General features: G+C 41.3%; 1 protein-coding gene across 3 annotated transcripts in view; it reads right to left on the bottom strand.

Moving 5' to 3' along the window:
• LOC141100128 (uncharacterized) overlaps positions 1-26,265 on the bottom strand; it is an 80,490-nt gene that overhangs the window by 8,975 nt on the left and 45,250 nt on the right. For 2 of the 3 annotated variants that reach the window (XM_073588384.1, XM_073588383.1), the window contains 8 exons: positions 22,545-22,662; positions 20,881-20,994; positions 20,583-20,765; positions 10,700-10,823; positions 6,742-6,890; positions 6,457-6,648; positions 5,033-5,156; positions 4,829-4,905 (listed from right to left, as the gene is read on the bottom strand). In XM_073588384.1, the coding sequence (XP_073444485.1) occupies positions 4,829-4,905; positions 5,033-5,156; positions 6,457-6,648; positions 6,742-6,890; positions 10,700-10,823; positions 20,583-20,765; positions 20,881-20,988 (957 nt within the window). In that variant the 5' untranslated portion in view covers positions 20,989-20,994; positions 22,545-22,662. The remainder of the gene's footprint in view (positions 1-4,828; positions 4,906-5,032; positions 5,157-6,456; positions 6,649-6,741; positions 6,891-10,699; positions 10,824-20,582; positions 20,766-20,880; positions 20,995-22,544; positions 22,663-26,265) is intronic. The other variant, XM_073588385.1, reaches the window with a different exon arrangement.

Raw genomic sequence — 26,265 nt, 5'->3', positions numbered from 1 at the left:
CGGTGACGTTGGAGTAGCTGTGACGTCAGGGGCCGGAGCCTGGGGGCGCTTCAGGGTCGGCGGCGCCACTGCGCAGGCACGAGGACCCAAGATGGTGGCGCCCATCGGAGAAGCGCCAGTATGTGCCGGTTCACCTGCCAATAGCGGCGCCAGCTGGGGAGTGGGGCCCGATTAGGGGGGGAGGGTGGGGCAGGAGGAGGAAATCTGCTGTCTGGAGGAGGGGTATATAGGCAGGACCCTAGATGGGTGCCGTGCCTTGGCCACATTATTGCACGCAGTAATGGAGAGCGGCAATCGCGAAGTCGTCAAAAAGATCCTTGCTACCCTTCGAGGACATGGGGTCCCTTAAAGATCCTTTAGATAGGAAGGCAGATACCTTCCTTAAAAGTACCTGGGAGATGGCAGCCGGTTCTTTAAGAGCAGCAGTAGCATCAACCTGCACGGCCAAGTCCATGATGGTCTGGTTGGACCAGTTAGAGTCGTGACCAGATATGTAAGGCGGCCACCTGATCATCTCCTTCCACCTTTTTTAACCACTATCGGTTAGACATGAGTGCCTCCTCAGATCTCACCTTTGGGCTAAGGGTGCTGGAGGCTGTAATCCCTCCCTAATTTAGTTTTACATCTCTGTAATTCTCTCGTGGTGCTGTCATGGGAGTCCGAATAAAGTATTAAGTTACGTACCGGTAACGGTATTTTTCGGAAGCCCATGACAGCACCCTTAGTTCCCTCCCTTGTTCATGTATAGGGGTGCACTCCATTAGAAGATTGTTTCACGAATTTACCTTATGTGGGAGATGGTATAAAAAATTGTAAATAGGATAGATAGGTTGTACATATTGTGCATATGCTGTGTAGTAACCATGGTAGCCTCTCAAGCTCTGTAATCCAACTGATGCTTGGGAGAGGTGCCGCCCTTTTGTATCTGTAGGTTTCCTGTTCCTGAAGGACAGATCCCCTCTCTCGTGGTGCTGTCATGGGCTTCCGAAAAATACTGTTACCGGTACGTAACTTAATACTTTTTGTTATATGTGGTCCTAATATATTTTAATGATGGTCACATTGGTGGACACTATTCCGTTCCGTCTTAATGTAGAACAAGACATCAATTGTGGAGATTACATTATGTAACCTATGACAAGGAAGAAATTGTGAATAATGCGGTATTGCACTTTGGCATTCATGAACATATATATAATATACGTTTCTGTATATCAGCATTTGATTTATCAATTTTTTTATTTTTTATTTTACATAATGTATTCCCATCACAAATATGTATTCACTTATAATCACATGATCCTTGTTATATTTGAATGTCAGATTTGATTATTCCAATGTGATCTTTTCAAGTAACTTATATATTCATCACTTTATGTAATTTTTTAATTAATATAGATTGAATTAGGCATTTTATAATATTTGCTTCACTATAGTATTTTCACTTCATTATTTGTGTATTCATGATTTGATTTCCTCGTGTGTTCAAGATGCATCCAGGGTCCACTTGCGTTTTCCCTAAACTCCCCGTCCTAGTTGTGGGTGGTGCGGTTTGAGGTCATCCGCCCCTCTCAGCTGTGATGTGGGTAGCGGGGAAATTGTGAGTCTCAGGACCTAGAAGACGCTCGCATGCGCATGTGTGAGGGCAAAGCATGTCATTGGCCGTTTCTTGGTCAGGTGACCGAAACGGCATTGTATTTATACTTGATCTCTGCCGTACTGAGGCCATGTCCCCTGAGGAAGCAACGATACTGCTCGCGAAATGCACGTCGGGGTACGTGGCCACAGCATGGACAGCAGTCACTGCACTTATGGGTAATTATTCATTTAATTTCTTATACACAAGCATAGCAAGATATGAATGAAAAGAGAAAATGTGGACGACACCGCTGTTACCATGTAAGTTCAGGTGGCGTGCGGTACTAGGAGCTCTGATGCTGGTGCAAGGAAATCCACAATGCTGAATAGCTTCCCGGAGAAGCAGAAAGACCGCACTCAACAGATTGATGAAGAAAATCGCTGATTTATGGGCACATGTAATTCATGTCGGCTGGGGGAGTGACACCAGGAGTGGAAAGTGAGCTGACAACGGCCGTTTCGCGCTGTCACAGCGCTTCAATGGGTCATGGAGTGAAAGGAAGGGACGGGTTCATAAAAGAACCACGTCACACAATTACTCCTCCTTCCACAGCTGCTTGCCAATTGTGAATACGTACATACAATTAAGAACAATATCAATGTGCACAAATATGTGCTGAAAAAACACACAAAAAGAAGAAAAAAGGAAACTACAAAGAACCACCAAAGTATAACGAAAATACAAAAATAAATGTGAGAGAAAAAATTCCTGTGGAAGAAAAAATTCTTACTTATCATTAAATTATCATAATTATATTACACCTGACAAGCTACAGAATTCACAATAATTATGCACAAAACATATATATCCTAATGCACTGTTGTTATTAATTCCTGAAACATAATTATATCATGTATAGCCAGAAATTAAAAAAAAAAAAAACTATACCAAATAAATCATAAGCTACAAATAACAACATTGTCATGGAATAATGTTGTAGTACTACTCCGCATTATTTTTTTACCACCCCAGGGTATGGGTGCATGTCATGAAGGAAAACACTAAGGCAAAACCCAAAAGGAGGGAAGAAATATGTGATAAACCAAAAAACAAAAGAGAAAATTACATATCAATAGAGAATGGTATTAAGACAATAATGTCACATACTAGACAATCAGAGAAAACCTAGTATCCAGAATTAAGTACTCCTTATCAGTATAAAAAATATATATGCCCATATACATAATAATGCAGAATATAAGCTGCACCAATATTCCATGCAATCGAAAAAAAAAAAATGTAATTGCCATGATCTATCGATATAAAGTATTGTCAGATAATGAATTAAAGACTAGCGCTGAGGGTAGTAAAAGAAATCCTGAAAATGATCTACAAGCGCTTTATTCTCACAGGAAAACAGCCATATCTATTCTGTCATTGAATCCGGTGGGACCCATGGAATGAGTGTCCATGATTCACCTGAATTCATGTCTTAGCAAAATTTTGTGTAAATTCCCTCCCTGGGAGGTAAAAACACTTTTTCAATTCCCGCAAAGGAGAGCACATTGGGGTCACCTCCATGTATGTCCTTGACATGACTGATTAGGCGACGTACTCCTTTCCTTGTTAAAATAGATTTGTAATGTTCCCTAAAGCGTATATATAAGGGACGTATAGTTTTTCCTGTATAATGAAATCGACACGGGCAGAATACAACATAAACCACATGGTTTGTCTTACATGTAATGAACTCAGAGACTACATGACTGATCGCACCAATGTGAATAGTGTGGCCAGTGCAATTAAATTTGCAATAAGGGCAATGACCGCACTTAAAGATCCTTCCAGTTAACCAATTATCATGTTTTTTAACGATTCGATTTCTTACCAGCACATCTCTTACTCTAGTGCTGCGTCTACATGATATGAGGGGTCCTCTGGAGACTATATCACTTAAGTCTTTGTCCCTCTCCAAGATGTGCCAGTTTTTTCTTATTGCCGCTTGGATCTGACGATCCATAGGACTAAAACCAAAGCAAAACGTGAATTTTTTGCAAAACGTGAATTTTCCTTAATTGTATGTACGTATTCACAATTAGTAAGCAGCTGTGGAAGGAGGAGTAATTGTGTGACGTGGTTTTTTTATGAACCCGTCCCTTCCTTTCACTCCATGACCCGTTGAAGTGCAGTAACAGCGCGAAACGGCCATTGTCAGCTCATTTTCCACTCCTGGTATCACTCCCCCGGCCGACATGAATTACATGTGCCAATAAACCAGCGATTGTCTTCATCAGTTTGTTGAGTGCGGTCTTCCTGCTTCTCCGTGGAACTAATAAGCATAGCAAACACAGTACTTTTGTATTTATTTTGATTGTTGATACTACAGTGGTGTGATTTTGACCAGGGATGATCCGGTCAGTTCTACTGCTCCGGAGTAGGCTGCCTGGATTTATCCTATACATTCACTTGGCTGCCAATGTTTAGCTATTGTATTGAATATATCACTAACAGACCCTTGTTATGCTTTTCTGCCCGTAGTCTGCGGTCACTATTCTTGTGGATCATTATGTTCTATATCCATACATATTATATGAAAAAATCTTTTTAATATTGTATTTTTTACTGTTCAAGAAATAATCCTTTTTGTACTAATAAATACTATATTTCATAATTTATGGTGACTCAGGTTCTCCTCTTTTGTGCATTGTATTATTGGAGTCAATATATTTGTGAATGTTGTGATAATTGAGCACTGATAATATTTTCATGCTTAAACTACAATATAGTTACAGAATTCAGGCACACCATACTAAAAGTGTTAATAAACAAAAGTAGATTATGGCATCCCATGGACTGGTGTAAAAAAACTTGCTCTTTTTTCCTCTATACCCAAATTACAGTGAAGTTTCAACATTTAAGAGGTTGCCCAGGACTCGGACAACCCTGAACCCCTACCAATTAGATGTTAGTAGCTCACACTACAGCCAAATGACACCGCATACAGAGCCGAAACGGTACAGCTCTGTACACTGTGTAGTGGCCCTTCTGGGGTACTACAGCTAAGCTCCCAATGAAAACAACATGGAAAACCGATTTTTAACTAACATAAACCATCCAAATTGGAAGCAACTAACTAGGCTCTAAGATCTAAAAATTACCACACTTCCTAATACAGTAATTAATATAGTCAAATCAGATTAACTCATGTAGCTCCTCCACAGGTTGAAAAGAAACCTGAGCTCTATTTACCTGATGATCCTCTGCATAGTTCTGGGAATCAACGGGACTGGAACATCTCGCTGGTGAATTTTTTGTACTGGATGCAGCTGTAGAAAATACAGTCTGTGAGTGAACACATTGTCAGTATGTGATGACCAGGACTGGTGTAGCCAGGTAACCAAGAAAACTTTCTAATTCCTTTTTGACATGCAGTCAATAAAAGTCTTGTCATACCTGGTGTTGTAAGTGGATATTGGTTCTCCATCATGACATCTTTGTATTGATCTTTATGTTCTTCTATATACTCCCACTCGTCCATGGAGAAATAAACCGTGACATCATGACACCTTAAAGAAACCTGTCACACACAATGATACAGTCATCTTCGAGACACCATACGCCCATATCAGCCATGTTGGCACTCCCATAATGCCCTGCCGGAGTGCTTCTTATGAGACTGAAGTATTGCAGTGTATGTAGAAGTATTTGAAGGAGCAAGCTTTCTAGGAAGACTACAAAATGTAAAATAATTTAAAAAAAAATTAAAAATAATTAAAAAAGTATAACTACTCTAATCACCTCCTTTCCCAATTCTGTATACAATTAGGTCCAGAATTATCTGAAGAGTATCCAAATCTTAAGCATGTTAAATGCAGATTCAATGGGGTTGAGATCTGATGATTGACTTGGTCATTGCAGAATATTCCATTTCTTTACCGTCTGTACTGTGAAGCGCTGTCCAATCAATCTTGCTGCATTTACTTGAATCTGAGCAGAAAATATAGCCCTATACACATCAGAATTCATCCGGCTGCTTTTGTCTTCAGTCACATCATCAATAACCACTAGTGACCCAGTACCATTGGAAGCCATGCATGCCCAATGCCATCACACTGCCTCCACCATGTTTTACAGAGGATGTGGTGTGCTTTGGATCATGAGCCGTTCCAAGCCTCCATACCTTCTTCTTCCCATCATTCTGGTTCAGGTTGGTTTTAATTTCATCTCATTAATTGCTTGCAGCCTGTGGTGAACCCTCTGTATTTGCTCTCATGAAGTCTTCTCTTTATGGTAGACAGAGATGCTGAAACATCCACTTCCTGGAGAATGTTCTTCACTTAAGTGGCTATTGTAAAGGGGTTTTTCTTCACCATGGAAAGGAATCTGCCATCATCCACCACTGTTGTCTTCTGGTGACGTCCAGGTCTTTCTGAGTTCCCAAGCTCAAAAGTGAGCTCCTTTTTTTCTTTGCAGAATGTACCAAACTGTTGATTTGGTCACTCCTAACACTTCTACTTTTTCTCAGAGATTCTATTTTTTTTTTTCAGTCTAATGATGGTCTGTTTCTCTTCCATTGATAGCTCCTTTGTCTCTGCATGTTGTTGGTTAACAGCAACAGATTCCAAATGCAAATGCCACACCTGGAATTGGCTTCAAACCTTTTACCTGCTTAACTGATGGTGGATTAACGAGGGAGTAGCACATGCAGCCCATTAAACAGCTTTTGAGATAATTGTTCAATTACTTTTAGGCCCTTTAATATGTACCCACCTCTTTTTAAAGAACCCTCAAATTAAAGCTGGGAGTCTGTAATTTAAGTCCACCATTATTATTTGGTGTTATATCATAGTTTCCCACTATTTCTGGGCAGTGCTTACCTCTCCAGTCAGCAGCTCAATAATCTTGTTGGTGAGGTCTAGGATCACCTCCTCATGTTGTCTCTCATATATCAGTGAGTGAATTGGAGGCTTTGTGATGGGATTCTGTGTCCTTTTCCATCCTCTTGATTCATGGGGATGACTGTTGAAGGTTATACATTCAGGAGATGTCTTCTTGACTAACATGCAATCCTATACAATATCAGAGTAATGCCATTACAATAAGTTCCAGGATCTCTCAAGTTTTCAATGTCTCACTAAGATAAGAATGACTAAGTGCCTCACCTCTCCACTCAACAGGCAGATTATCTTCAAAGTGATGCTTAGTATCTTTTCAGTCATCTCCTTGCTTATCCACAGTGGGTCAATCAGGGAAAGGATCATTGTCTCATATAGGAAATTGTAAGGAGAGATTAACTCCGAATATTCAGAATCTAAACAGAAAATTGGAGTAAAATAAAAGTACTGAACACTGGGAACTCCAGAAGCAGGATATTCAGCAAGTTTTAGCTACGTTGTCTGAGAGCAGCATTATGTAGAAGCAGAGAGCCTGATTCCAGCAATATATCACTTACTGGACTGCTTGGTGAGGTTTGGATAGAATCCCTGTTTGCTATGTTGTAGATGGTCAGAATACTAAAGCTGGAGTCACACATAGCGACTTACCAGCGATCCCGACAACGATATCAACGTGTCAGGATCGCTGGTAAGTCGCTATGTGATCGCTGGTGATCAGCACGCCGACACCGAGGTGAGGAGCGAGCCCGGGAGCAGCGGACAAGTGTGCCTGCTGTTCCAGTCCTCCACCAGCAGAGGGCGCGCTTGCATCCCCGACCTCTCCTGGCGGCGTCCTGCTGCCTCCTGGGCCCCAGCGTGCGGCGGCAATTAAGGTACACACTCCGCGGGCTCCTGGTCCCCAGCGTGAGGCGGCGGCGGCACCTGTAACTCGCTGGTAACTAACGTACAAATCGGGTATCCAAGGGACACGCGTCCCTTGGATACCTGATGTGTACGTCAGTTACCAGCTGATCGCTGGTCTCTCGCCTGTCACACGCAGCAATGCGTGATGGCCAGTGGAAGATCAGCGATGAAAAAATGTCCAGAGGTTTCTTGCAGCGATCAGCGATACCAGCAGGGGGGCCGGTCGCTGATTGCTGTCACACACATCGATCTCGCTGGTGAGATCGCTGTTGTGTCACAAAACTTGTGACTCAGCTATGTGTGACGGGGCCTAAGCTTTGTATAACCCCACCCACACCTCTGATTGGAGCAGCTTCCTGTGTACACTGTTAGGAAGCTGCCAATAAGAGGTGTGTGGCGGGGTTACACAGATTAGTTGGACTAGCCTGCACATGAGACCTAGTCTTCTAGTGATAATCTGCTGATAAAACACTGATTGTATTACTTGCTTAACAAGATTGCTGGAATCAGGGTCTAGCCCCTACGTTATACTGCTCTCAGATTACAGTGGGTGTGGAAAGTATTCAGACCCCTTTAAATTTTTCACTCTGTTTCATTGCAGCGATTTGGTAAATTCAAAAACGTTCATTATTTTTCTCATTAACGTACACTCTGCACCCCATCTTGATGGAAAAAAACAGAAATGTTTGCAAATTTATTAAAAAAGAAAAACTGAAATATCACACGGTCATAAGTATTCAGACCTTTGCTCAGACACTCGTATTTAAGTCACATGCTGTCCCATTTCCTTGTACTCTTCCTTGAGATGGTTCTACTCCTTCATTGGAGTCCAGCTGTGTTTAAACTGATAGGACTTGACTGCAAAGGCACACACCTGTCTATATCAGACTTCACAGCTCACAGTGCATGTCAGACCAAATGAGAATCATGAGATCAAAGGAACTGGCCAAGGAGCTCATAGACAGAATTGTGGCAAGGCACAGATCTGGCCAAGGTTACAAAAGATTTTCTGCAGCACTCAAGGTTCCTAAGCGCACAGTGGCCTCCATAATCCTGAAATTGAAGACGTTTGGAACCACCAGAAGTCTTCCTAAACTGAGCAACTGTGGGAGAAGAGCCTTGGTGAGAGAGGTAAAGAAGAACCCCAAGATCACTGTGGCTGAGCTCCACAGATGCAGTAGGAAGATGGTAGAAAGTTGACTTTGTGGAACTATCACTGCAGCCCTCCACCAGTCAGGCCTTTATGGCAGAGTGGCCCAACGGAAGCCTCTCCTCAGTGCCAGACATATGAAAGCCCGCATAGAGTTTGCTAAATAACACATGAAGGACTCCCAGACTATGAGAAATAAGATTCTCTGGTCTGATGAGATGAAGACAGAACTTCTTGGTGATAATTCTAAGCAGTATGTGTGGAGAAAACCAGGCACTGCTCATCACCTGCCCAATACAATCCCAACAGTGAAACATGGTGGTGGCAGCATCATGCTATGGGGGTGTTTTTCAGCTGCAGGGACAGGATGTCTGGTTGCAATTGAAGGAAACATGAATGCGGCCAAGTATAGAGATATCCTGGATGAAAACCTCTTCCAGAGTACTCTGGACCTCAGACCTGGCCGAAGGTTCACCTTCCAACGAGACAATGACCCTAAGCACACAGCTAAAATAACAAAGGAGTGGCTTCAGAACAACTCTGTGACCATTTTTGACTGGCCCAGCCAGAACCCTGACCTAAACCCAATTGAACATCTTTGGAAAGACCTGAAAATGGCTGTCCACCAACGTTCACCATCCAACCTGATGGAACTGGAGAGGATCTGCAAGGAAGAATAGCAGAGGATCCCCACATCCAGGTGTGAAAAACTTGTTTCTTCATTCCCAAGAAGACTCCTCTACAAAATGAGAGAGATAGGGTGCACTACACAGTATATTTAAGTAAATCAGGGTAGGGTGCTACAATACGCATGGAAAGACTAATAACTGAAAACCATAGAAAAAGACATGCGTATATATACGTGCACACCTATATATGCATCGTGTGTAAAAAAGCATCTTTATTGATAACAGGACAACATGATAAAAACAGTTAAAACCAAAAATCACAACACCCCCTATTGCAATTAGTGTCCACATGGGTATAATATATGATGCAAAATCATGGAATCCAAAAATGAATCTATATAGCTACAGCTATGTGCAAATACAGGCCAGGATTAATCAAAAATGAAATGCAAAAATAACATACTCTAATGCATTATTATGGCAAAAACACATAATATAGGTAAATTGCATAAGTGAACGCAGAGTGGGCATCCCCACAAGCCTACAATATCATAGCCATGGATCCAATAGTACCACCCAAGAGCATTAAACCCACTTCCCATACATGTGCAATCACCCCAGAAGGATGGAGACCTCTAATAAAATCAGCAATGGCAAGCTAAAGCAAAGCCATCAGCCCGAGAGGGGGGGAAGGGAAAGGCAGGAGAGAGATGTGATAATACGGTGGTGCGGGAGATTCCTAAGAAGACTCATGACTGTACTAGCTCAAAAGGGTGCTTCTACTCATAACTGAGCAAAGGGTCTCAATACTTATGACCATGTGATATTTCAGTTTTTCTTTTTTAATACATTTGCAAAAATTTCTACATTTATTTTTTTTTCAGTCAAGATGGGGTGCAGAGTGTACATTAATGAGAAAAAAATGAACTTTTTTGAATTTACCAAATGGCTGCAATGAAACAAAGAGTGAACAATTTAAAGGGGGCTGAATAAGGGAATCAATTTGGTGAACATGGCCAGTGCAGTCTCTTCTCATAGAGAGATTCTGGCTTGTCTCTCTCCAGCTCCAATACAATCCACTCTGGTCATTTTCCCCAGCTCACTGACTAAGATAAACACCATGCCTGGTTATATGCAGAGCTAGCCAGGTGCACCTAATCAGAACATTTAGTGCTAGGACCCTAGCCTACCTGGTTTGCTACGGTATGTGCATATATATACATTTGCATATTTTTTTATGCTGTCGGTGAGTGCACACAATGAAGATTTAATGGACTCGAGAATTGGCATTTCCTGAAGTGCTTTTCGTACCAAAGACACTTCAACAAAATGAGTAGCTACCCTATGCAGATACAGAGAGTGGGTTGATTTCCACTAAAGTATATGGGAGTTACAGAAAAATAATTTAAAATCCATAGCTATATTTTTTGAGGAACCAGCAGCACAAAATATAGTTACTTTTTGGCCTGAAATGGTCTACACATATAGACCTGATTAGACTGTTTTTCATAGAGCATGCCAAATTGAGTATCGCATGCCTTACCTGGTAAAGAGGGAGGTGTATGGTTGTCTATCATTACATCCTTGTACAGATCCTTGTGCCCTTCTATATACTCCCACTCCTCCATAGATAAATGGATAGTGACATCCTGACACCTTATAGGAACCTGACACACAATGATACAGTCATTAGAAAGACACAATATCTTATCATGCACTGTTTTGGAGGACACTTCACGTTTAAAAGTAATATCTAAAATTGCGCAAATTTGTGACATCTGTTTCTCACTCCAAATAGAAAGAAGAAAGAAACATCGGCAAAATGTAAGTGCACTATTATTTATCAAAGCTCAGGAAAGGAACACATTAGCAAAACAGTAAAAAAAAAAAATGCAAATGCACCATTACATAAAATTAGGCACAATTCTTAAAGGGGGTGATCTGAAAGTTGATTTTAATCCTAAATGTCTATCTATTAAATGAAATAATCTACTCTCTTTTCTAATATACCATATTTTTGAGACTATAAGATGCACCTTATCATAAGTAAGTTTAGACTGCAGAAAATAGGAAAAACATTTTTTCGGTGACAGGACAATTGTGTACAAGATAATTGTGTACGGACTATTGTGTACAGACAATTGTGTACAGGCCAATTGTGTACAATGACAATTGTGTACAAGGCAATTGTGTACAAGGCGATTGCCCTGTACACAATTGTCCTTGTACACAATTGTCCTTGGACACAATTGGCCTGTACACAATTTTCTGTACACAATTGTCCGTACACAATTATCTTGTACACAATTGTCATGGAACCCATTTTTTCCTATTAATTAACCCCTTCATGACCAAGCCTATTTTGACCAGGCCATGTTTTGCAATTCTGACCAGTGTCCCTTTATGAGATAATAACTCTGGAACGCTTCAACGCATCATAGCGATTCTGAGATTGTTTTTTCGTGACATATTGGGCTTCATGTTAGTGGTAAATTTAGGTCGATAATTTTTGCATTTATTTGTGAAAAAAATCCAAAATTTGGCAAAAATTTAGAAAATTTTGCAATTTTCAAATTTTGAATTGTTATTCTGTTAAACCAGAGAGTTATGTGACACAAAATAGTTACTAAATAACATTTCCCAACATGTCTACTTTACATCAGCACAATTTTGGAAACAACATTTTTTTTTCTTAGGAAGTTATAAGGGTTAAAAGTTGACCAGCGATTTCTCATTTTTACAACAAAATTTACAAAACCATTTTTTTTAGGGACCACCTCACATTTGAAGTCACTTTGAGGGGTCTATATGGCAGAAAATACCCAAAAGTGACATCATTCTAAAAACTGCACCCCTCAAGCTACTCAAAACTACATTCAAGAAGATTATTAACCCTTCAGGTATTTCACAGGAACTAAAGCAACGTGGAAGGAAGAATGGACATTTTAATTTTTCCAACAAAAATTTTCTTTTAGCATCAATTTTTTCATTTTCACAAGGGCAACAGGATAAAATGGATCCTAAAATTTGTTGGGCAATCTCTCCTGAGTACACCGATACCTCATATGTTGTCATAAACCACTGTTTGGGTGCATGGCAGGGCTCAGAAGGGATGGAGCGCCATTTGACTTTGTTTTGAATGGAAAATATGCTGGAATATTTAGCGGTTGCCATGTCGTGTTTGGAGAGCCCCTGTGTGCCTAAACATTGGAGCTCCCCCACAAATGACCCCATTTTGGAAACTAGACCCCCCAAGGAACTTATCTAGATGCATAGTGATCACTTTGAACCCCCAGGTGCTTCACAAATTGATCCGTAAAAAGTACTTTTTTTTTCACAAAAATTTTCTTTTAGCCTCAGTTTTTTCATTTTCACATGGGCAACAGGATAAAATGGATCCTAAAATTTGTTGGGCAATTTCTCCTGAGTACACCGATACCTCATATGTGGTCATAAACCACTGTTTGGGAGCACGGCAGGGTCCGGAAGGGAAGGAGCGCTATTTGACTTTTTGAATGGAAAATTAGCTCCAATCGTTAACGGACACCATGTTGCGTTTGAAGAGCCCCTGTGTGCCTAAACAGTGAAAACCCCCCACAAATGACCCCATTTTGGAAACTAGACCCCCCAAGGAACTTATCTAGATGTGTGGTGAGCACTTTGAACCCACAAGTGCTTCACAGAAGTTTATAACGCAAAGCTGTGAAAATAAAAAATCATTTTTTTTCCTCAAAAAATGATTTTTTAGCTCGCTAATTTTTTATTTTCACAAGGGTAACAAGAGAAATTGGACCCCAAAAGTTGTTGTCCAGTTTGTCCTGAGTACGCTGGTACCCCATATATGGGGAGAACCATTGTTTGGGCACACGTAAGGGCTCGGAATGGAAGTAGTGACGTTTTGAAATGCAGACTTTGATGGAAAGGTCTGCGGTCGTCGTTACATTTGCAGAGCCCCTGATGTGCCTAAATAGTAGAAACCCCCCACAAGTGACCCCATTTTGGAAACAAGACCTTCCAAGGAACTTATCTAGATGTCTGGTGAGCACTTTGAACCCCCAAGTGCTTCACAGAAGTTTATAACGCAGAGACGTGAAAATAAAAAAATCATTTTTTTCCACAAAAAAAATTTTTTGGCCCCCCAATTTTTTATTTTCCCAAGGGTAACAGGAGAAATTAGACTCCCAAAGTTGTTGTGCAATTTGTCCTGAGTACGCTGATACCCCATATGTTGGGGTAAACCACTGTTTGGGCACACGTCAGGGCTTGGAAGGGAGGGAGCACCGTTTGACTTTTTGAACGCAAAATTGGCTGGAACCAATGGTTGCACCATGTCGCGTTTGGAGACCCCCTGATGTGCCTAAACAGTGGAAAGCTCTCAATTCTAATTCCAACCCTAACCCCAACACATCCCTAACCCTAGCCCCAATACACCCCTAATCCCAACCCTAACCATAACCCTAACCACAAGCCTAACCCTAATCCCAACCGTAACCCCAACAGATCCCTAACCCTAATCTTAACCCTAATTCCAACCCTAACCCTAATTCCAACCCTAATCCTAATTCCAACCCTAACCCTAATTCCACTCTAACCCTAACCCTAATTCCAGCCATAACCCTATTTCCAACCCTAACCCTACCCCTATTTCCAACCCTAACCCTAATGGAAAAATAAAAATAAATTTCTTTATTTTATTATTTGTTCCTGCCTATGGGGGTGATAAACGGGGGGTTTATTTACTTTTCATTCTATTTTGATCACTGTCAGAGTTTATCACAGTGATCAAAATGAATGAATGGAATCTGCAGCTGGCGGGCGCACTGCGCATGCGCCTGCCATTTTCTAAGATGCCGGCGCCCATGGAACAGGACGGCGGGACACCGGGAGCCAGAGCGGGATATCAGAGGTACCGGGGGGGTGAGGGGGAGGGGAGCAGATGATGACGGCGGCGGCACATTGACGCCACCAGTCGGTATCGGGGGCCCCAATCGGCCCCGTGAGTCGGGGGGGGGTCGGATCACGGTCTCCAGCCATGTCCGATGCTACTGTAGCATCGGCCATGGCTGGATTGTAATATTTCATCAATTTTCATTCATGAAATACTACTATCGCTCTGATTTGCAGTTTCACTTTTAACAGCAAATCAGAGCGATCGTAGCCACGTGGGGGCGAAGCCACGCACCCTGTGGTGAAGTACAAAGCCCCCTGTATCTGCGGGTGACCTTTCAGTGACCCCGGTCACCAGACCCGCAGGGGGGCTTTAAAGTCATGACACCACATAGGCGTCACTGGTCGGATTGGCACCGACTTTCGTGACGCCTATGTGGCGTCATTTGTCGTGAAGGGGTTAAAATTTTCCTGGCTGTGTAAAGTGGAGGGGTCATTATCACTAATTTTAATGTACTAGGGTAGAATATGGAGGTAATAAATCTATTGTCAGTGTATCTCTGAAGTGCTGTACACAAAACACACATATACATACACACACATATACATACACACACACACAAACACACACAGCTCTGCTACATACACATATAGACACACACATCTTTACTACATGCACATATAGAAACACACACAGAACTGCTACATGTACATATAGACACATACACAGCACTGCTACATGCGCATAAACACACACAGCTCTGCTACATGTGCATACAGAGAAATACACACAGCTCTGCTACATATGCATAATACATATGCACATATACATTCACACACAGCTCGCATATATATATATAATATATATATATATATATATATATATATATATATATATATACACAGCTCTGCTACATACACATATAGACAAACATCTCTGCTACATTCACAGACAGAGCTCTGTGACATGCATACTACATGCACATACACAGCTCTCCTACATGCTCATATTGACATACACAGCTCTGCTACTTGCACATATAGACATACACACACACACATATTACCACATCCTGCAGCTCCTGATGGAGACCTGTCAGGAGGCTGCAGCAGAGCATTTACAGGATCTTCCACTTGATTAACTGAAGCATCTTTCAAGTCATTTGATCAGTCTTGTGACCTGGAAGGTCCTGGAATTACTGGTGCAGAAGGTCCTGCAGCCACTGTTCATTCCCTGTAGCTTCCTCTCCCGCTCTGCACCGATCACATGCATCAGTGTCAGACAGAGGGGAATAGGCAGCAGCTCTCTCTGTTATAGGGAAGGACGAAACACACTTGTTAACAAGAGTTTTTCTTGTTAAAAAAAAAGCCTCTTACAGTCTGAAAAATACAGTACTTTAATTAAAATGTCCCTTTTCTATTTTACTTCTGTTTTGATAATGTTTTGTTTTAGTATCCCAGTGCATGCTGGGATACTCTAATGATATGTCATCAGGTGGAAGGGCTCGTGGTGACTGCTGCAGCCTCTGTCCCAACCCTGAAACAAAGCATCATCGGTGATGTCTTTTACATGGACTGGGCTTTTCCCTGCTCTCTGTGTTTCCCCCTTTACAATGCATACTGATAACTCGTCACTTATCATTAGAGCTAGTGAGGGAGCGCACTGTCACTGTGCATTGAAAAGGAATATCGCTAAGGGAGCTCATACTGAGCACGTGTCAGAATTGACAACCAGCGTATTCTCAGTAGAGCAGGGAGTAGACTAGCCCCTAAAACAAATGTCACGAATGTCACTGATGGAGCTTCATTTCAGGGTTGGGTAAAGCAGTTGCGGCAGTGACCACTGCCTCTGCCTCATGATGATGCACCATTTAAGTTTCCCAGCATAATTGGGGATACTCAAATGAAAAGTCATCAAAACAGAGGTTAAAAAAAAGAAAAATCAGGGAAGAGAGAGAATGATGGGGACTTTTTAGTTAATGTACGTTAGAAAAGCATTTCGATTATTGCATTAAATAGACAGAAATTTTGAATTAAAATCAACCTTAGTTTCACTGCTGCAAAAAAAAGAAAATTAAGTTTTAGGACTGCTATATCCAAAAGGTGAAGCCAAAGTCCTAGTCTTCCCCCCTCTAAATTTCACTCTGAGTGATGTTGTAATTGACGGTCTGAAGAGTATAACACCCGCGATGACTCCCACTTTAGAAAATAATACTTAAGGCAGCAAGTGGCAGTATACACTACTGGCAGTGTAAATCAATCATGCAAAACAGAAAAAGAAAAAATATATGTGCCACTGTTCTATATGGATTCACGCTAATATTAACAAAACTGCTTGACAAAGGACACCACAAAAAGAAGCAACTGATGGTCAAAAATACTATAGAAAAGAGATCACGTACTATTCAATTGTGAGCAGTATTTCAGTATACCACCTACAGTATACCAACAGGGGCTTCAAAACAAAATGAAAATGCAGGCACACCAAACAGGATATACAATATACATATATACCGTAATACAATATATATATATAAAACTGAATGTATGTATGTGTGTATCACCACCCAATCACGAAGCATCTCTCATTTCACCAGAGCTGGTTAAAAGAAGCCGAGCTGTGATTGGTTGCTGATAAGCAAGTTTTTCCACTTGACAACACCTCAGCAGACACTGACTGGGTGGGAAAAATCTGGCATCCCTGGGAACATAAGCTCCCAGCCATTGTCTGCCCCACAGAAAGTAGCACAGAACACTTTGGTTTTGACCCCAGGCCTCTCTTAAAGGGGTCCCGGTATGGAAGTTAAAAACGTTCCACTCAGCTCTGTGGTTCTGACCCCAGGGTCTCTTAAAGGGATCACTGGTATGGAACTTAGGGCAAATCCACTCTGCGCTTTGGTACTGACCCCAGGCCTTTCTTAAAGGGATCTCCAGTATGGAAGTCAGGGCAAATCCATCCAGCGCTTTGGTTCTGACTCCAGACCTCTCTTAAAGGGATCCCTGGTATGGAAGTCAGGGCAATTGCCTTCAAATGCTCTGGTACTGACCCCAGGCTCTCTTAAAGTGATCTCCTGTATGCAAGTCAGGGCAAATCCACTCAGCGCTCTGGTTCTGATCCCAGGCTTTCTTAAGGGGTTCCCCGGTATGGAGTCAGGGCAAATCCACAATGCGCTTTGGTACTGACCCCAGGCCTCTCTTAAAGGGATCGCCGGTATGGAAGTTAGGGTAAATCCCTCAGCGCTCTGATTCTCACCCCAGGCCTCTCTTAAAGGGATCCCTGGTATGGAAGTTAGGACCGTTCCACTCAGCGCTCTGGTTCTGACCCCAGGCTGACGGGATGATGTGGGATATTAGGGGTAGTAGTCTGGTGGCTGTGACAGGATGATGTGGGATATTAGTGGTAGTTGTCCGGTGGTTCTGGCTGACGGGATGATGTGGGATATTAGGGGTAGTAGTCCGGCGGCTCTGGCTGACGGGTATGATGTGGGATATTAGAGGTAGTCCGGTGGCTCTGGCTGATGGGATGATGTGGGATATTAGAGGTAGTAGTCCTGTAGCTCTGGCTGATGGGATGATGTGGGATAAACACTCAGCTTTATATATATATATATATATATATATATATATAATCATTATAATTTGTTATAACTAACTGTACGTTACTATGCCCGGGCAGCGCCGGGCTCTTCAGCTAGTGTATGTAATATATATATATATATATATATATATATATATATATATATATATATATGTCTAATAGTGCTGTGAGAATACAAAACTCATAAAAAATAGAGGCTGTGAAGTTAGATAGGAAGCAGAGACGGGTCAAGATAAGGTCTAATGTATGTCCGTCTGTGTGGGTGGCTGCAGAGGACAACTGAGTAAGACCAAAGGATGTTACAAGGGACAGGAATTTGCAATGATGGTCCAGCCATCTTAAGGGAGTGGGGGATGGATGGAGATAGTGAATGGGCTACACACGCACACTTACACATAGAATGACTTTGACTAGTGAACGTGATAGGCCGCTCTGAACAAATGTTTTTTGAGGGAGCGCCTGAAACTATGCAAATTGTGGATAGTCCTAATTTCTTGGGGTAGAGCATTCCAGAGGATTGGCGCAGCACGAGAGAAGTCTTGGAGTCGGGAATGGGAGGTACGGATTAGTGCAGAGTTTAGTCGAAAGTCGTTTTCAGAGCACAGCGGTCGGTTAGGCCAATAGACAGAAATGAGGGAGGAGATGTAGGGGGGTGCTGCACTGTGAAGAGCTTTGTAGGTGAGAACAAGTACTTTGGCTGCCCATTCATTATAGGATCCAATTCAATGTAAGGACTGGCGAAGAGCGGACGTGTCCAAGTACCGATTAGCCAGATGGATGACCCTGGCTGCTGCATTGAGTATGGACTGGAGAGGGGATAGAGGGTATAATCAATTATAATGCACCAGGAATGCCGCAAAAAAATAAATAAAACCTATTCGTCACCTGCTGTTTATTTTTTTCATTCTATGTCCCAAAGATCATAATAAAGCTTAGCTTACATATATCCTGCGCTCTGCACTGAGCGCTTACACCGGGGATTGATTCAGTGTAAATTTCTGAAATACGTGTTTCAGATGGAACCCCCATTGTAAGATTTGCTACAATGATCCTGTAATCGACGGTGACAGTCTTTTTAGGTGCGCATAAAATTGCGGTTGACCACAGTTTTGTGTAATTCTGAAAAGAAGGACAACACTGTACAGAGGACAGACAGAGTCCAGAGTATATCTGCTGCCTCATTATAGTGAATGGATCCCTCAGGGATTTCATCCTAATCGCGTCACTCGGAGATTTAGATGTAAACCCTGATGTAAGTGCTCAGCGTAGAGAGCAGAATAAATGTGATTCCAAATATTATATAAAATGTTCCCAACAAAGCGTCAACTCCATCCACAAAAAAAGCAAGACCCAACTCAGGTCTATAATCTGTCAATGGAAATAGTGGGGGGCATCCACGTTACTGGTAGTACACATGCTCTGTAAATGGCTATAGCTTTTCCACCCCAAAAGAAAATTAGTAAATTCAGTGTTTCCAAATCCAAATGCCCACTTCCCTTCTGAGCCCCACAGTGTACCTAAACCATTTTTAGCATCCACATTTTTGGCATTTCTTAGCTAGTAGAGCCCACCTAATTTACAGGTGCATGTCTCCAGAATCATGCAGCTCAATGTATTGGGCACTACAACATACTGGTGACAACGTAAGTCCTTACATTGGCAGTCTGCACTCAGTAACATCCACTGCTGCTTGTTTCTGGAAAACACCCATAGAGTCAAAATCGTCACTACATCTGTAGATAAATTCCCAAAAAGCGGTCACTGTAATGTCTGTACACTCCTTTGTGTCCCTGCCCCAGGACCAGTGGTATGATCAGACCATGTTCCTGTATGGTCAGACACAGCCATTACACAGTACACAGCAGGGGCACCTTTATAAGATTATCTCAGCACAGGAACATTTTTTACACAGATCCAATTGTGGAAAGTATTATTCCAAGATCTATTGATTAAAATGACCTTTGTTCATGGGACAACCCCTTTTACTCAAGCACCTTCAGGTCATGTGATCAGTCACATGACCTGGAAGGTCCTCGAATTACTCGTGCAGAAGGACCTGAAGCTGCTCAGCTCCGGCAGCCTCTGTTTAGCTTCTTTTCCTGCTCTGCACTCATCACATAAATCCGTGTCAGACAGGAGGAGAGACAGCAGCTCTCTCTGTGATTGGGGAGGATGAAATGTTAGAAGCTCCCTCCAAACTATAAGATGCACACACTTCTTAACAAGAGTTTTTCTTGCTAAAAAAATGCGTCTTATGGTCCGAAAAATACAGTAATATGTGTTCACCTATATTTAAAGGGGTATTCCCATCTCCAAGATCCTATCCCAATATGTAGGAGGTGTAATAATACTAGTAAATACCTCCAATTAGTAATGTAGTTTTTCTGATTCGCTATATCTCTTTCATAATGTAAAGACATTGCAGGACCTTAGGTATCCATGGTTACGACTATCAGCTAGAGAACTGTCACTGTATCAGTGGACATAAGATACCTAAGGTCCTGCAATGCCTCCACATGTGGAAAGAGACCTAGCAAATAGAAAAACTATACTACATTTCTAATTGGCGATATTTGCTAATATTATCATTATTACATCTACTACATATTAGGATAGGATCACCGCAGCTGAACCCGAAACACTTGCAGCCAGCCAATGCAAATAGTGGCTGGGTAAGGTGTTTGTTTGCTGTGTGCGATTATTTTTCCAGCTTAAAAAAAAATCACTGTTATCTGGAGCATGTCGCCCCATATAAACCAGTCGTGCTACTGATAACATGATATTCTAGGGGCACAAAATGATTGGATGGTTCGGTGCACATAGAATATTTGTCGTTTTTCCTAAAAAGGCCAGTAAATGATTCCCGATCATCACGTAAGTAGCCAATTGGGAGCTGATCTGGATGGGCCCATGTGAAGACTATATTCCCAGCAGCGCTCACCTCTCCGGTCAGCAGCTCAATGATCTTGTTGGTGAGATCTAGAATCTTCTGATCAGTGTTTTTCTCATATATGTGAGGTGTAGACTCATGGCCGTGGCTCTGAGTGCTACTCCATCCTGCGGACACCCAGGGGTGGCTGCTCGGGATCACATATTCTCCAGATTTCTTCACTACAGTGTATTCCTAAGTAGGGAAAGAAGCACAGACGTCACTGTATACATTCCCAGAGTCTGAGAACTCTTCTTTATTAATAGTCATGCCATTTCAGTGATGTGACATAATTGCCAGCATTCTTTACCTCTCCGGTTAGCAGGCAGATAATATCTTGGCTGATGTGAAGTATGCGCGCTGTCATCTTGTTCCTGTCCTTGTCCATGGTTAATGGACCAGGCAGGGAGGGAACCATAAGACACTATGGGAAAAAGTAGAAAAAAATAAAAATATTTACTTACAGATATAGGGTTAATCTGCAAGTAAGTAGCGTTACAAAGCTGTCTGGTCTCCTTACTGAAATCCCAGCTACCAGGAGGAAATTAACTGATACCCTTCAGGGAGTAACTTGCTGCTTTCAGTCCACAGGGACGTGTGCGGAGCGGTCACAGTAATTGCTTACTACACTGTGCAGCATATGTGTACAGCGCAAGCAGTCAATCAAAATATCGGGGAGTGGTGACAGGTTCAGGTCGAAGTATAGTGAGCGGTGACTAGAACCACTCTGTGCACACCCCTATGACTCAAAGGCAAGCAGCTCTTGTGGGAACTACGTTTGTTTCCTCGCAGTAGCAAGGTGGCCAGGCAGCACTTTAAGGGAACTTCTCAGCAGGATCAATCCTGCTCAGCCATCTATATGGGCATGTAGGACATAGGAAGCTGAATAAAATTATACCTTTTGTTATATGAAAATGAATTGTTAAGATCTATGGGCCGGACATAGATCTCCCTGAGAATCTGTCTCCAGAGTTTATTTGAAATTAAAAGGGGCATTACAAGTGTATGTAATTCTATGCAGCCGCATACTCCGGTCCCGAGTGCCGGGTATTGATGCGAGTTTCTCACATTCCACAAAAAAGAGTGACCCTGGCCTAATAAATGTGCTATAGTAAAGGGAATTCTTTATAATATGCATGTCATGTATTGATAAATACCATTAAAAAAATTGTCCAAAATTACAGAAGTAGACCTTTTCAACCTCCTGATTTGGGCAATTGCAGTGATTGATTTATTTTGTACATTTATCAAAATCGCTCATTTCAAACACTAAGATACTAACATCTCAGTACAATGGGGGGAAATTTGACTAAGTTCTTGCAGCAGTTTCCTGTAGGAATAGTCGCATATTTTTCACTCTACTGTTCTGTGAAGAAGCCTGGTCAAATTTTACATAACACCAGAATATGGTGTAAATTATAGAAAGATTTCACTTTTGGCACACAGACAGGCAAAAGATACAACAGATGTATTAAAAGGCCTTTGTCTTGATTTATTTGATTAGTCACATTAGCCTTGCAGGCTCTGGCTTAACCCATTCACTACCTTGGGTTTTTCTGTTTTTGTTTTTCGCTCCCCTCCCTCCCAGAGCCGTAACTTTTTGATTTTTCCGTCAATATGGCCATGCGAGGGCGTGTTTTTTTGCGGGTCGAGTTGTACTTTTGAACGACACCATTGATTTTACCATATTGTGTACTGGAAAATGGGAAAAAAATTCAAAGTGCGGTGAAATTGAAAAAATTGCAATCCCACACTTATTTTTTTTTTAACCATGTTCACTAAATGCTAAAACTGACCTGCCATTTTGATTCTCCATAGATAGGTCACCAATATTTCACAGTGGGATCTAAACTGAAAAGGGGCCCCTTTGCTTTGGATTTTAACCATGATCACAGTGACTTTTTAGTACAGGCCTTTGTTTGGTACTGCAATGTCAATTCTGAAAACCTTCAATATAACCAAAGTGACAATTACCTCCAACAGATCAGCGTTGCTAAGCTCCAGACTGGGGCCCACTCATTTTTCATTCCTTGGTTTTTTTATATAACTTGAAAATAGGAGCTTGTCCAACTTGTGAATGTTTTATATTCATCTACAGGGAACATAATGAATAAATCACACGTTGCTTTGGGAGATTCATTCGGTCAGAGTGCCAGTATTAAAAAACATCCCACATGGTGTCATATCAATGTATAAAAGGCCATGAAACTGCAATGGAGACAGGAGGTCACCAAAAACGTTTTACATTAAAGTCATTGGAAGAAGAGGAATGCCGCTTTCTTCCAGAAACAGCACCATGGAATTTGGTACTGAAACCTCCCCGCTATTCCCTTGAATGAGAGCTTGCAATACGAGAAATAGTACATGAACAAAAGCAGCGCTGTTCATGGTAGACCAATGACACACTGAAGACACACTTATGGATAACACTGATGAAAAACACTGATGACACACTGATGGAAAACACTGATGACACACTGATGGATAACACTGATGAAAAACACTGATGGAAAACACTGATGACACACTGATGGATAACACTGATGAAAAACACTGATGACACACTGATGGATAACACTGATGGATAACACTGATGACACACTGATGGATAATACTGATGGAAAACACTGATGACACACTGATGGAAAACACTGACACACTGATGGATAATACTGATGAAAAACACTGATGACACACTGATGGAAAACACTGATGACACACTGATGGATAATACTGATGAAAAACACTGATGACACACTGATGGATAACACTGATGAAAAACACTGATGAAAAACACTGATGGAAAACACTGATGGAAAACACTGATGGAAAACACTGATGGAAAACACTGATGACACACTGATGGAAAACACTGATGACACACTGATGGATAATACTGATGAAAAACACTAATGACACACTGATGGATAACACTGATGAAAAACACTGATGGAAAACACTGATGACACACTGATGGATAACACTGATGGAAAACACTGATGGAAAACACTGATGGAAAACACTGATGGATAACACTGATGGATAACACTGATGGATAACACTGATGGATAACACTGATGAAAAACACTGATGGAAAACACTGATGGAAAACACTGATGACACACTGATGGATAACACTGATGGAAAACACTGATGGAAAACACTGATGGAAAACACTGATGGAAAACACTGATGGAAAACACTGATGGATAACACTGATGACACACTGATGGATAATACTGATGGAAAACACTGATGAAAAACACTGATGGATAATACTGATGAAAAACACTGATGACACACTGATGGAAAACACTGATGACACACTGATGGATAATACTGATGAAAAACACTGATGACACACTGATGGAAAACACTGATGACACACTGATGGATAATACTGATGAAAAACACTGATGACACACTGATGGAAAACACTGATGACACACTGATGGATAACACTGATGGATAACACTGATGACACACTGATGGATAATACTGATGGAAAACACTGATGACACACTGATGGAAAACACTGACACACTGATGGATAATACTGATGAAAAACACTGATGACACACTGATGGATAATACTGATGAAAAACACTGATGACACACTGATGGAAAACACTGATGACACACTGATGGAAAACACTGATGAAAAACACTGATGACACACTGATGGATAACACTGATGAAAAACACTGATGGAAAACACTGATGACACACTGATGGATAACACTGATGAAAAACACTGATGGAAAACACTGATGGAAAACACTGATGGAAAACACTGATGGAAAACACTGATGGAAAACACTGATGGAAAACACTGATGGAAAACACTGATGGATAACACTGATGGATAACACTGATGACACACTGATGGATAATACTGATGGAAAACACTGATGAAAAACACTGATGGATAATACTGATGAAAAACACTGATGACACACTGATGGAAAACACTGATGACACACTGATGGATAATACTGATGAAAAACACTGATGACACACTGATGGAAAACACTGATGACACACTGATGGATAATACTGATGAAAAACACTGATGACACACTGATGGAAAACACTGATGACACACTGATGGATAATACTGATGGAAAACACTGATGACACACTGATGGAAAACACTGATGACACACTGATGGATAATACTGATGAAAAACACTGATGGATAATACTGATGAAAAACACTGATGACACACTGATGGAAAACACTGATGACACACTGATGGAAAACACTGATGACACACTGATGGATAACACTGATTACACACTGATGAAAAACTGATGACACACTAATGAAAAACACTGATGACACACTGATGGATAATACTGATGAAAAACACTGATGACACACTGATGGAAAACACTGATGACACACTGGATAACACTGATGGAAAACACTGATGACACACTGATGGAAAACACTGATGACACACTGATGGATAATACTGATGAAAAACACTGATGACACACTGATGGAAAACACTGATGACACACTGATGGATAACACTGATGAAAAACACTGATGACACACTGATGGAAAACAAACACTGATGACACACTGATGGATAACACTGATGAAAAACACTGATGACACACTGATGGAAAACACTGATGACACACTGATGGAAAACACTGATGACACACTGATGGATAACACTGATGACACACTGATGAAAAACACTGATGACACACTGATGGATAACACTGATGACACACTGATGAAAAACACAGATGACACACTAATGAAAAACACTGATGACACACTGATGGAAAACACTGATGACACACTGATGGAAAACACTGATGAAAAACACTGATGACACACTGATGGATAACACTGATGACACACTGATGGATAACACTGATGAAAAACACTGATGACACACTGATGGAAAACAAACACTGATGACACACTGATGGATAACACTGATGAAAAACACTGATGACACACTGATGGAAAACACTGATGACACACTGATGGATAACACTGATGACACACTGATGGAAAACACTGATGGAAAACACTGATGACACACTGATGGATAACACTGATGACACACTGATGGAAAACACTGATGACACACTGATGGAAAACACTGATGACACACTGATGGATAACACTGATGACACACTGATGGATAACACTGATGGAAAACACTGATGGATAACACTGATGGATAACACTGATGGAAAACACTGATGACACACTGATGGAAAACACTGATGAAAAACACTGATGGAAAACACTGATGGAAAACACTGATGGAAAACACTTATGACACCAGTACCATTTTTCACGTATGTGTTTTATACAGATGTGTGAAGGTGGCCTAACGGAGATGTTTCATATATATTACACAAAGACTATATAGGTAATAATGCAGGAGTCCTGTGTATAGTACACAATGGAAGCATGATCAAAGAGAGACATCTTAAATATAAAACATGAAGAATACAGCTCTGGCACAAATTAAAAGACCACTGCACAGTTTTATAAAAATCAGATTCTCTACATGTCTGACAGCCATTCCAGTGTCAGTTGAATTCCAACCAGAGTACACCTCATTCTACTTAATGTGCTTCTGATTAGGTGATCACCTGAACCACATCTTATTTAACAAAGGAAAGTATAAAAACCCTGCTGTGGTGTTCACAATCCTCT

Source organism: Dendrobates tinctorius, unplaced genomic scaffold (genome assembly GCF_039654945.1).
Source record: "Dendrobates tinctorius isolate UK_male_01 unplaced genomic scaffold, ASM3965494v1 ptg000103l, whole genome shotgun sequence".
Classification (NCBI taxonomy): Eukaryota; Metazoa; Chordata; class Amphibia; order Anura; family Dendrobatidae; genus Dendrobates; species Dendrobates tinctorius.
Note: the sequence above shows the minus strand (reverse complement) of the source record. Positions and strands in the feature narration are given on the sequence as shown.